Source organism: Cydia pomonella, chromosome 1 (assembly GCF_033807575.1).
Source record: "Cydia pomonella isolate Wapato2018A chromosome 1, ilCydPomo1, whole genome shotgun sequence".
Classification (NCBI taxonomy): domain Eukaryota; kingdom Metazoa; phylum Arthropoda; class Insecta; order Lepidoptera; family Tortricidae; genus Cydia; species Cydia pomonella.
In genome coordinates, this window is record NC_084703.1 from 6170298 (window position 1) to 6183780 (window position 13483).

Genomic DNA, 13483 nt, shown 5'->3' on the forward strand with positions numbered 1-13483 from the left:
GGCCCCCAGGAATACACTTCGGGTTCCTCGTGTTACACCGTGTATTTCTACTACTGACTACGTTTGTGTGGAGAAGCGGCCGTCCCTTTTTCTCTTAATGTTTCATTGTATAGCTTTGAAGCTTTTTTACTCAATGAAGAAATACTTTTTTCAGGCAATCCTGGAATTTTTTACAATTTCTTGGAGATTGGGAAAAGCTAGAAAAAAAAATACCTGTGTCGAGGAGTACTTTAATAGGCTTGAAAGTTACATTGCGCGCAACACTTGAAATTTTGGATATGCTAAATGTCACATGTGATTACAAGTATTTGATGACAGCAACCCTATCTCAAGATCCGTTGGAGGTAAATTATCCAATAAATATGATAATGTGTCGTATGGAATCCGCATCATGTATGCTGCCTTACTTTTGGAGAAAGTTCAGAAAGCTGTTTTGCGATTCTTGTACAAAAATATAGAATAAAAATATGAGAATATATCTATGGTTAAATGCAGTCCGTATATGTATCGGTGCTTATGGGTTTAATTCTTTAGATTAGAAGTGTGGCGCAGGTAACTTTGGGCTGTGGACTAACTTACTGCATGCTTGTTTCAATTTGCGAGGAAACTCGGAGTGCCCTTAACGAATTGCCCAGCTTATATACGCCTGTTCGTCGCGTCAATGTCTAAAGCTACATTTAATTCCTGATCAAGAAGACATCAACACGTCGCGGTTCCTAAAACTGAAATGCGATGTAATTGTAAACAGTTGGGTGAAATTGTGTGAGAGTGTATGAGTCTCTGTGAGGCGAAGGATAAACGGGAATCTTCTGTTAATATTTTTATTTTTTTGTATTTTTTACTAGTTAATGATACCTATGAATTTCACAGTATGCACTGTGTAGTACTTACTGTAATGCTAAATATTTTTTGGAGCAACATATCCATACTAATATTATAAATACAAAAGTGAGTCTGTCTGTCTGTTACCTCTTCACGCTTAAACCGCGGATCCGATTTAGATGATATTTGGTATGGAGATAGTCTGAGGCCCGAGGTCCTACAGGGTAGGGTATGTAGGGTACTATTTTGATTGAATACTAATTTTGACTTGTTTTCAGAGATTTTTTTCCGTCATGAGATATTCGTGTGGAGGGAACGATCACCCTGATCCTAAAATGTTTGCACAAGTTTACCGATTGGCGTCTTGTTTTTCCCTAATACGGCCTCCAAAAGGTTGTAATGTTTCCGGCGAGGATTTGCTGAAGAACTTACTAGGAGCTAAGGATGTTGTAACTTATTCAAACGAGGATAAACAAGCATGGCTTGAAAGTCTCGACAATATAGTGGATAATGCTGAGCCAGTGCTTGATGGTTCCTCAATAGATCAAGACCACGACTACAATGAAGCTGTAACCAGTGACGCCGTTCAGTCATATATTGCGGGTTACATTGTGCGCAAGTTGCGAAAGAACGTCAAATGTAATATTTGTTTAAAACTAATACAGATGAGTCCTAATGAGGGAAAACTCCTACTGCGGAACGATGTAATCAACAAAATGGATCTATACGGCGGGTTAATTTTTGCTAGTGAAGATTTATTCAATCTCACCAAACTGGTAGAAAAATGTGTGTTAAGAGCAATAAGCAAAGCTTTAACAAATATGGAGACGATCAGTGGGATTACTCTAGAACTACAAAAGGAATCATTGATAAAAGTTGGATGTGTCAACCATTCTAAACATTTAACAAAAAAAATTATCGATATGTATGTAGTTATGCGGGCTCACTTTCTGGCAAAATATGAAAATAAGCGTTACGATGCAGCCAAAATCAAAACGAAAACGAACAGAAAAAATGCCAAATTATTGTCTTAATTACTAGTAGCCCCGAACTGAGACCTCGCATTCGCTGAAAACTACCGCGCACACTCATGTTTTGATTTCCAACTCAATCTAACCATTGATGACGCCTAGTTTTCCGCGTACCGACCCACCACAATTGACCAGACAACAGTTCATCTACCCTACCTAATATGTACTTACACTATGACCACGCTTACTTTCTTGCAAAGGAGTTGATCAGTATACCAAGACCCCTCACAATTAGCTTTTAGGCCTTCTAGCTTTACTACCCTACCCTTTGATCGAGCCAGCTCATAATTTAATGACTGTAAAATAATGCCCTCAACTACACGTTGTCCTAATTTCATTTAAATTGGAACTAATTAACTTAAGTTCTTGCGTGATAGACAATCGTCTGATGGCTCATGTTAAGTCTATCGAAAATTTAAAAAAATATATTATTAATAGTGTGTAAAGTTTATTGCTTTTTTTTATTAATTGACTTGTACGTTTATACCGTATTAAACTATTTGAATTGAATTGAATGCTGGGACGGGACGTGCCCCTAGCCAGCGGTCTCACGTCAAATTTAAGAACTTCGCTTCGCTTGCTCGTTCGATAACACAATGGCTATTAAGACAATAATTTGTCATTCTTTGTGTTTTTCTTTTATTCTTGTAAACCGCGAAGTGCCATACTACAAGTATTCACCTACGCCAGTTCTCTAAAATAATCGTGCCACGCTCTATTGGGATCGATCTATCATTACAAACAGTACTGTAGCCAATAAGCCGGCATCATGCTGATAGACCGATCGCAGCGTCGGGTCGTGCTCGTCGACGTCACCATCTCCCATGATGAGAATCCGTTCAACAAGTACCTAGACTTGGCTCAGCACGAGCTAACCGCTATGTGGGATGTTGATTCAACGTTCATTGTTCCGATATAGTCGTGTCAGCGAGCGGTCTAATAGCGAAGAGTCTCGAGCAACACCTACAGAGACTCTCGCTAGGTGGCTGGATCAAGGGTCAGATGCAGAAGGCGGTAGTCTTGGACATGCGGAGCGTATAGTATGTCAGTTGCTCTCTCTCTCTCTCTCTCTGCGGCCCTGGACATGCTTATTGCTCTTAACACGCACCCTAAGGCTACGTTTTTAATACGCTTTTATTAGGTCGACCTGAATGTAACTATGTAATGGAATCTAAGGTAACTAATTTAACCATCTTCCAAGGATCGTAGCGTCATGAAAATTGGCAGCTGTATGCAGTTCTGTTGACAATACAATAATATGGTACTGTCGAACTGATCTGATGATGGAGCCGGAAGATATGAACTGGAACTTCATGATGGAACATCGTATCATAGCTGTGTTTGGATTTGTTAGAAAAGTCTTGTTGAAAACTTTGACCAGGATTAGGTTTCAAGGTCTGATGATGAAGCCTTTTTTGTTTTTACGTGCATTTATAAAAGCGTGATTTTCTAGTGTTTTTAAGCTATTAATTTATTTATTATGTATGTGTCGTCTCCTTTGTCGCAGACAAAGTCGTGCCACAATTTTCTCACAGACGGCATGCATTAGCATGTTCTACATTATGCTTATAATCGTATACGAAGTTTCGATTATTATATACAACTCCTAATCGGAAGATCAGCGCTGGAAGCCACCAGCAACATGCTTAGATGCGGCCATTTCGTGGCACTTTATACTTTCTTTTTTCTTGTTATATCATGTAATTTAATGTGTCTTGTTTTTGTTTACGAATAAAAATTATTCTATTCTAATCAACTCTTCGGTCTCCAGGCACAATATCTGCCTCTATTTACTACTCCCACATGTTTTTATATGTACTTTGTGAGTATTGTTTTGTAACTGTTTTTATATTTAAGTTTTATATTCATGTAATAAAATCTTAAACTAACGTTGGTGCTTTATTTATTGTTAGATAAGTTTTATAACAAAATATATAATTGTTAAAAAGTTCTAAGTAACAAATAAAAGAAAAATATTATACAATCATTTTACACAGATCGATGTACTCTCACGGTAGGCTCGATAAGCGAACCCGTTGTCGGCACTAGATGATGATATATATAATAATATATTGATATATAAATAATTATACACAAAGACAACATCCATAACTCAAGAACTAATATTAGAAAAATAAAAAACAAATAAATGCTCTTATCAGGATTCGAACCCGGAACCTCCTGCTTCATAGTCGGGGTCACTAACGACAAGGCTACGAGACCGACACAAATTTGTTCTCGATGTATTGTGGCGCCACCTATTTAATGTTTTTTGATGGACACTTTTCATACATAAAGATGTTCCTCCTTTTATTCCACACTCCATAGTCTCTACATAGAAAACGTCATTAACAAGCTTAAATGGAATTAGGCAGGACATGTTGCCAGGCAGAGTGATGGCAGGTAGACCTAAGTGTTATCGGATTGGTGGCCGCTTTCAGACCAAAGAATTGCCTGGCGTGGCGTCCGTTAAGTCGATGGGTGGACTAGCTAAGAGACTAGCCCAGGTCCGGGATAACTGGCGTACAAGAAGAGAGGCCGATGCTAACACAGGAGACTAAAGTGATGATGATGATATAGAAAACAACAAACAGAGAGGTCGCCAATATGTTGAGATGACGAACCGCCCACAGTAAAAATTACCAAATTTAGGAAAGCCAAAGAGCCGTTCATTGTGATTTCAGAATTCTTAGAACATTTGAGTTTTACGGTTTTCGTCTTGAAATGTCGAGTTTGTTTGTACCTGGATTATTATTTTTTCAAAGCCAAAAGGTGCATTTGAGTATAGTACTGACTGATACTAGACGTATGTATGAAATTACGCAGTTTTTTTTTTTTTTTTCAAATTATCATATTAGTTGTTACCGTTGTCAAAACTTACCAAAAACGAGAGAGAGAGAGAGAGAGAGAGAGAGAGTACCATACTCTCGGACCTTTTATCAAGTTTGCTTCAGTCACCTGAAAACTGACTTATTACTCGAGCATTTTAATCTCCGTCCAGACAGGCCCGAACTAAGTTAGAAAAGAATGGGTGAAAGCGTAAAGCCTAAGCATTAAGTATTAGTCTTAAATCCAAGGAAAAATACTCATACTCAATTACATATTACACGTCAAAATTTAAATTACATTAGATGGATTATTAATACAGTTAAGGACAGTATAAATATGTTACATATTTTTACAATTGTGAAGATGTTCATTAAATTTGGTCCATAAAATCATTATTTGAAACATTTTTGAAATGTCAATTAAAATTGTGAAAAATTTAAATAATACCAAATACTTTTACATGCTCGTTTAACGTAGATATATCAAACCATGTCATTTAGGTAGGTACCGTTACATCCGCATGTGTGACACTGTGCAAAGTCCGCCTTTTGTGGCGCAGAGCTGATTAATGTTCAATTGTTCTGATTCCATCATTTTATAAATATTTTATATAATACTAGCAAATAACTACCTAATTCTGACAGGGACTTTTTACGGACCACGTAAAATTATTATTAAACCGTTTTTTTTGTGGACTAGATGTTCGTGTACATTAATGACAGACGTTATTTTAGTAAGGAACTGAATGATGTACTTACGCAATCAACCACTAGACTAGAATGATTTAAAAACATTTTTTTAGTACTCACACCTTCTTGGCTTTAGCTTTACTCAGTGTGATAGCATTAAGCTACAAGGCACACCGAGAGGTCAAATTTTTTGACTAGACTATCTTTTTGTTCTCACCTCACAATATTTGAGAAATCACAGGTGTGCCAGCCAGGAATATTTCGAACTCTTATGATGACTGTACTTGCTAGTAAATCAGATATGCCGAACCAAGATGCCAGCTAGTCTTAATGTAGTTTTAGACTCAGGCCACGCTTACTTTGCACAAAGTTGGCAGTAAAAATTCGTACACAACCCTATAAACTCCATAGTTGACGTAGTAGCTTTATTTGACGTTCATAAGCGCAATATGACTACTTGGAAAATAATAGTGTTGTGGCAAACGCAGAATGTTAATGTACTGAAGTGCACGCTAGAGTTGGACCATGTTGAAGTTTCATACAGTGCTACGTCAAGTACGAAGTTGAAAGTACATATATTATACCCCACCTAGCGGAATGGCACAAACATTAAACCGATATGATGTGTGAAGTCGGACCATGCTGTTTTCAAGACGAGTACTAAAGATAGGACATATAGTGTCCGACTCCACACATCATATCGGTTTAATGTTTGTGCCATTCCGCTAGGTGGGGTATAATATATGTACTTTCAACTTCGTACTTGACGTAGCACTGTGTGAAACTTCAACGTGGTCCAAGTCTAGCGTGCACTTCAGTACATTAACATTCTGCGTTTGCCACAACACACGCACACTTGTAAATTGGCACGTGTGACAGGAAGGCAACACGTCAAACGTGGTTCGCGGTAGGCCCTCTGCACGTACCTAACGTCGAAACGTTTCTCATAACTTTCTAATTACTTAACACGAAAGAAAGAATTTCGCCAATGTCTGGCGTCCACTTTCCATTTCTGGATGGAACCGGTTCGCGCTAGATCGACGTTCCGGATGTTTCGTTAATGACTAATGGCATACATACATAATACGGTTAAGTGCGGATACGTAACTTTGTGTTGTGTCTAATGATTCGAAATTATATTATATCTTGAAAATCAATTAATAATCTGACGAAGGAGTGACGTAATAATACAAATGATATTTTAACTGGGTACTTAAATATTCCCAAACCGGTGGTAGGATAACGTCAAGTCAAAACCTTCTTTCTAATGCTAAAAAAGGAACTATAACTTTGTACAATCTTGGCAGTGAGAATGCATACATATTTTAGCTGGAGTCGCATTTAAGAGCTTCCCTTTCTGTCGAAAACCTCGGCCAATGGTCATAGGTATTGTATGGACTGCCGTTTATCTCATTTGACGTGCCCCTCTCCCGCAAAAATCGGCAGACTATTTTGTACAGAAAATTACAGACAAGGCGTTTCAAGTTGTTAAATCCTCCAAGTACATATCTATGGAAGGTAGAGGTAATGAATGAAATCTCCATAGGCAGGACTGTTGCAAAAGTGTCCAGCTGTCAGCTTTAAATAATAGTTCCAAAACTCTGCAGAGTAGCTAAGAACCTAGGCGTTATTGACGGGAGTGAAGTGCGCTGTCTATGTTTTTTTTTTTTTTTCAAATATTCTAGGTATTGTAGCGCCACGTATTTAAGGTTTTTTTACGGACACTTTGGTACAACATGGATATTTCATTCCTTACCTCTACCTTCCATATACATATCCCTATACGATTCACTGGAGGGGATTGTCACTTGACATGAAAAAAAAATCATGAAAACTTAAAAGTGGTCCGACTCTAGTAGATATCACATATACAAACTCCCAGCTCCTTTTTCATGCCAGCTGTAAATTGACATCTGTCAAAGTAACAGTCTTGAAAACATGCTCAGGCATCGCACATTGGTGGGCAAAATTAAAAATAATGATTAGCAAGGGAAAATTAGTGTTAAAAATTATCGTTTATACAGGATACCACGAAGCCATGGTTTGGCAGACCTACGTTGCTTTGCTGACTCTCACCGTTGACTTGGAACATACGATCATGGGTCAATACAAATTAAAGGAGACTGCGGTAATAACACATTTCTCCAGAGACGTAAATGAAGTTCAATGTGAATTCAATATGTAGAATCAGTCACTTCTTTAGCTAGTCGTTTCAATCGTCAATATTGACAGAGAACTATAAAATTTTGCTGCATTGTTTGGTTCGCTAGCTTGCAGTGTCAATATTGGGTAAAGCACTTTGAAATGTAGCAGATACTTGCTGTACGAGTAGCTCGGTCGTTGACTTGCTTTATGCGAATCATAAATACTATACTCAGAAAATATTATTATACTAGTATCTAGAAAACTTTTCCAATAAAATGGTTTATTCGTCTTTTATTTTGTATAATTTGCATGTACCATGAGAAAAAGCTATAAACTCAAAAACTTAACAACAACAAGTTTCTATACAGGACTTATCAGTTAGTATTTGAGTTACGACTTAGATTCGATTTCAGGGTGCTTAGCTAACATACCAATAGCTAACGTTCCGCAGCGTAGCGTCATCTCTCTTTATCACTTTTCGTGCGTGAGCGTATATTCACGACTACTTAAAGAAGTGACGCTTTATAAGTTTTTTCACAGTTGACAAAACTACTTCTTTATCGCTTGGGTATCCAGTTAAAGGCCCGTGCACACTGGATGCGTGTGCGTAATCATGCATGTGCACGTGCGCGTTTTAAAACACAGAGCCTTATCAGAGACAGCACACCGCTTGCATGACGTGTGCGTGCACGGGTCCATGGCACGTCTACGAACACGCAGCCGGTCGCGCTCTGGCCTTAAGTAATTTTGCCGAGGATCTGACCCTAGTTTCTCACAGGCGGAGCGGCTTCTGTACCACGCGTGGACTAATTTCAATATTAAATTCAAACAAATGAAATACGTCAGACCCGAAGTGGACGAGCCTTACGTTGTCGAGGAAGATGATGATAACGATGTAGAGTATGAACAACATGTAGACCTTTGTATTAGGGTAAAATAATAATCACTACCTACCAATAGCTGGCCACTTCACAAATAAAAAAATCTTACAGTGCGGTTACATTAACCCTTTGTCTGTGTTTGGTAAGGATTGTGATTAGATATGTACAGTCACTTCTGAAAATATCGATACGAAAAAAGTGCCAAAAATATGTATACACGACTTTATTGCCCATTCATTAAGGTAGTGTATACATATTTTAGGCACATTTTTCGTAATGGTATTTTCGACGTGACCGTAATACCACAACCGCCACACGCATATGAAAGGTTAGAACAACAGCGACACTAGGTATTAGCACTTGTGCGTTGCGACACCATGTCGCGCGCGAGGTAAACAGTCTATTTCACGTCCGAAACGATGTTGCCACGCACACGGGCTATGCGTACAGATTCTTTAGACCATGTTTGTCTATGAAATTGTTGGCTACTAACTAAATATTTCGTTAAGTGGCCAGTTACTGGTAATTCTCCTATACCTACATAGGTAAAGCCCGACCAGAAATTTATGATCATTATCGAGAGGGCGCTGTTATTCTCATGTATAGGGTGACAGATTAGTTTAGTATTAAAAATTTAGTTCCAATGAAATTCGGCAATATGGCGCGTGATCATATATTACTGGTCAGGCTTTATACTCGTAATAATAATGGAATATTAACGCATATCCTTGTCGAAAGCCGAACCATATCAGGAAAATAAAATAAAGAGCAAATCACGAAATCAGTCCATCTCAGCACACAACATTTTGGTATAACTGCACAACATGTTACGGTAATAAGATGTAGGCATAGGTAGATTTAGGCTTCTTAGCTGTCACTACTAGTAGATTAAGTAATATAATAATTAGTAAAATATGTACATTCTCTCTTCACTCCACATTCTCTCATGAGCGTAGAACGGATAGAGTACTTTTAACGTTTTGGCAAACGCGCGAGTTATACGAAGAGTGTCATTGTTCGCTCATATCATTAAAATTTGCACGATCAGCTGCAGATAATTACCCATGAAAACTTGTTCCTTCTAGAGTATTTTATACAAGACTACACGTCACTGCAGGACATTAAAAGTTCAACCAGATGTCCTAGACAAGCATAACATAAGGTATTTACAGTACCTACTTGTGAAGACTTCTTACGAAGCTCCTCTCGGTAGCAAGATCATTTCAATATTTGTAAATTGAGCGGGTTGTATCTTTAAAATAGTCCATGTTACCAGGCAACCATAAACTAAATAGACCCTTCTGCTTTCAGTATCTGGACATCGGGGAGGACATGAACGTACCCGACGACTTCACACAAAGCGAACTCCAGACGGGCAAGTGGTGGCGCCATCTGCTGGCGGGTGGCATCGCCGGAGCGTTCAGTCGGACCTGTACGGCGCCTCTGGACCGACTTAAAGTTTTCCTGCAGGTAACTAACAGCTCGCTTCTGTATGTTATTGAGATGTAAGACGGGACATGCTCATTGGGACGTAATTGTGAACGTTATTCTGAAGAAATACTTGTAACGTTAAAATGATTAAACTTTTTCAAAGTCAAAATTGAGTTTACTTTTCTCTTTAACCCATAATTCACAGATATTACAGAATAATTAATAGCATTTAAAGCTCAGAATTTATAATAATAGTGGGTTTGGACGGCCGATATCAAATCCAACTGGATTTCAACCACTGTTCACTCCGAATCTTATTTTCCAGGTGAATCCAACAAGAGAAGGCATGAGCAAGTGCTTAGCGCGAATGATAAGCGAGGGCGGCATCACCGGTCTTTGGCGGGGAAACGGCATCAACGTCATTAAAATAGCGCCAGAATCCGCAATCAAGTTCGCCGCCTACGAGCAAGTCAAGCGTCTAATACTCGGCGACAGAAAGAACCAGCCTCTAGAGATATATGAGCGATTCGCCGCCGGCGCTACAGCCGGGGCAATCAGCCAAACAGTCATTTACCCACTAGAGGTCCTCAAAACGCGACTAGCGCTGAGAAAAACCGGCCAGTACAGCGGCATTATGGACGCCGCGCGCAAAATATACGCTCGCGAGGGGCTCAGATGCTTCTATAAAGGCTACATTCCAAATATCCTGGGGATCGTGCCGTACGCCGGGATAGACTTGGCGGTCTACGAGACGTTGAAGAAGAAGTACATAAATAAGTATCATCACAACGGGCAGCCGGGAATGCTGCTGTTGCTGGCGTGCGGCAGTGCGTCGTGCACGCTGGGGCAGGTGTGCTCGTACCCCCTGGCGCTCGTGAGGACTAGGTTGCAGGCGCAAGGTATATATACAGAAAATTATTAATTAAAATTTGATTGAAATAATGCATTGTAAAATTGACGCTGATGAGCTCACAAATTTACAAAAACAAATGCATACTGCTAAAGTTTACTGAGAGCGTTGTTTTCACTAGGTAGCGGTATGGCCGTACCACGAGTCGAAACTTGACGTTTACGTTAGCGACTGCGTAAACTCGATCACAGTCCATCTCGCTCGCACTAATGCATTGGTGCGATATAGATTGCGATCGAGTTCACGCAGACGCTAACGTAAATATCAAACGCTGGCTCGTGGTAGCCGGGCTGCCCGCGTAGCCAACGTCCCTATCGTTCACGCTCCGTGGCGAACGAAACGTAACTGTCACAGTCGCACTAATATGGAAGAGTGATAGAGAGAGATGACTACGCTACGCTACGGAGCGTTAACGATTGTAACGTTGGCTACGCGGCCTGATCAGTTCGAATAAGTATCCATAGAAATTAGAATAGCTCTACTATCACACAACCACCCTTGTCAGTGTTAACACCGAAGGAAGATTGAAGGCAACAATATCTTAGTATATTCTACGATCTCTTCTCGAGCAACAATGTTTCTCATTACAGAACGGATCGTTTTGTGGAACGCCACAGTTGTCGCGAGACAAAATTCTACAAAATTAACCAATGATTTTTCACCACACCAACTGGTAAAGCCCTATTGATTGTTCAAAATCGAATGAGAAAGTTGCATATTATCCACATGTGGGGCAAAGTAATCAGATGCAATTTTGAGTCGTTTCCTTATGTTAGCTGGTAGAATTGACTTTCAAATGATGATTTTGGATGATACATTTTTAATTAAGTTCATTTGGATTTGATTTGTATTGATTGTTTTTGGTATTTCATAGTTAGTATTTTCCTCGCGTTGGTGTGGTGAAAAATGTTGTGTTTCACTCGGAGGCAAAGTTTGTTTAACCCTCGTGCTTTGAAACACTCGCAACGCTCAAGATTCCACTTGTCAAACAATTCGCTACGCTCGTGGTTCAATTTTAGAATCTTTCGCTTGCTCGGGTATCAATATTAGCACGAGCGGTTAAACAACAACTTTGCCCCCTTGTAAAACAAATAACTAATCCTTGTTTCAGAAAAAGCAGCAAAAGTAGCCGAAGGCACGATGCGCGGCGTGTTCAAAGACATCGTCCAACGGGAAGGCGTCCGCGGGCTGTACCGCGGTATCACCCCTAACTTCATCAAGGTCATCCCAGCCGTCTCCATCTCCTACGTCGTTTACGAGTACGCCAGTCGATCCCTAGGCGTCAATATGACGTGATCACGCATGGAACGTTATTATTGAGTTATCACTTAAGCATATTAGCAAATTTTGCATTTGATTGTATATAGCTGTATGTAAGTCTTATTTATTCTATGTATGTGACATATTCCATTTTTGAGTACGCATCGTGCTATGATGAGTTAATGATTGCATTTTGTCCGGCCCGGTTGGGTAGCATCTGTGATTATAATAAATAACGTAATTTTTTTTACTTTTGATTTTTTTTTAGTTCCTTTTTTGTTTGGCGTAACTAGGGCTTTTTACAGTCTCTTCTTCATTTTTATTATTGTGTTGCTTATTGAACCTCTAGCGTCCCGCCCTCCTAATGCTAGTACACACAAACGCGTACGTCACGTCACGCTATCGAATAAATTTACACTAGAGGTTCTGTTCCAAGCTTTCTATTCTATAGGAACTGACTATAGAATTGTTCAAGTATAACGGAGCATGCGAAAGAAGTGTTATATTCAAATAATATGATTGGAGATAAACCCCCAGCTAAGTTGCGCAAACTTGACAGCGGCAAAGTGTGGCTACGCCACTATGAATGTATTTTCAAACGAATTTTACCTTTAGAGCGTTTTTACATTGCCCGATCCTATATCGGATATCGCACGGAAGGAAAACGATAAAATAACGCAAAAACGCGTACTTAATGTCATATAGCACTGAAGCTATTTTTCTCATGGGCGCCATCCGATATCGGAAAGGCGCTTCCGATGATTTTTGCCCAGTTGGACCGATAATATTTGTTTGTGTTCGTATGTGCAGGCATAATGTTTGTTGTAGTGTGCTGACTATGCTGACCCTACATCCAATATCAGAGGGTACCGCGAACCACGTTCGACGTGTTACCTCCCTATCACGCTTACGTACGAATTTACAAGTGCGACAGAGAGGCAACACGTCGATGCGACTACGCTCTTATAGTGACGCCTCCACACTCGCTTGCCAAGTCGTCGGAAAGTTATCTTCACAATAATTTACTTGGATGTTTGAGAAAGCACCCGATTATTCTAACCTGCTATTCTATCAGGATATTTATTAATAAAAAAATATAACAAATATAAATCTTCTAATATTCTGAATGCGCATATAGAAGTACAGAAATGGCGTTCGAACATTTTCTCATACAGAAACATAAGTAACTGTAGAAAATCGTCGAAAATACACAAAAAAAAAAATAACTACATACGTACCAGCTATTCAATGTCCATATAATATAAGTAATCACAAGACGAAATATCATGTCAAATGTGTGAGCTGTGATTAGGGTAAGGTATGAAGGATTTAAGGAATTTACAATTACGGAGCTGCAAAAGCTCAAAAATCCCTAAAATCTAGCTGTGAATTCGGTAGAGACAAGTTAAATACAAGGACCTATAATGCCTCACCGAGCATAAACAACTCGTACTAATGTGCCGTTAGAAGGTTTCCAAATTTGAA

General features: G+C 39.3%; 1 protein-coding gene across 3 annotated transcripts in view; it reads left to right on the forward strand.

Annotated features, from left to right (window-relative positions):
* The window catches only part of LOC133522254 (calcium-binding mitochondrial carrier protein SCaMC-2), a 71366-nt gene extending 59118 nt beyond the window's left edge, over positions 1 to 12248 (forward strand). For all 3 annotated transcript variants that reach the window (XM_061857561.1, XM_061857650.1, XM_061857708.1), the window contains 3 exons: positions 9709 to 9867; positions 10154 to 10727; positions 11850 to 12248. In XM_061857561.1, the coding sequence (XP_061713545.1) occupies positions 9709 to 9867; positions 10154 to 10727; positions 11850 to 12034 (918 nt within the window). In that variant the 3' untranslated portion in view covers positions 12035 to 12248. The remainder of the gene's footprint in view (positions 1 to 9708; positions 9868 to 10153; positions 10728 to 11849) is intronic.
* Positions 12249 to 13483: the final 1235 nt, after the last annotated feature.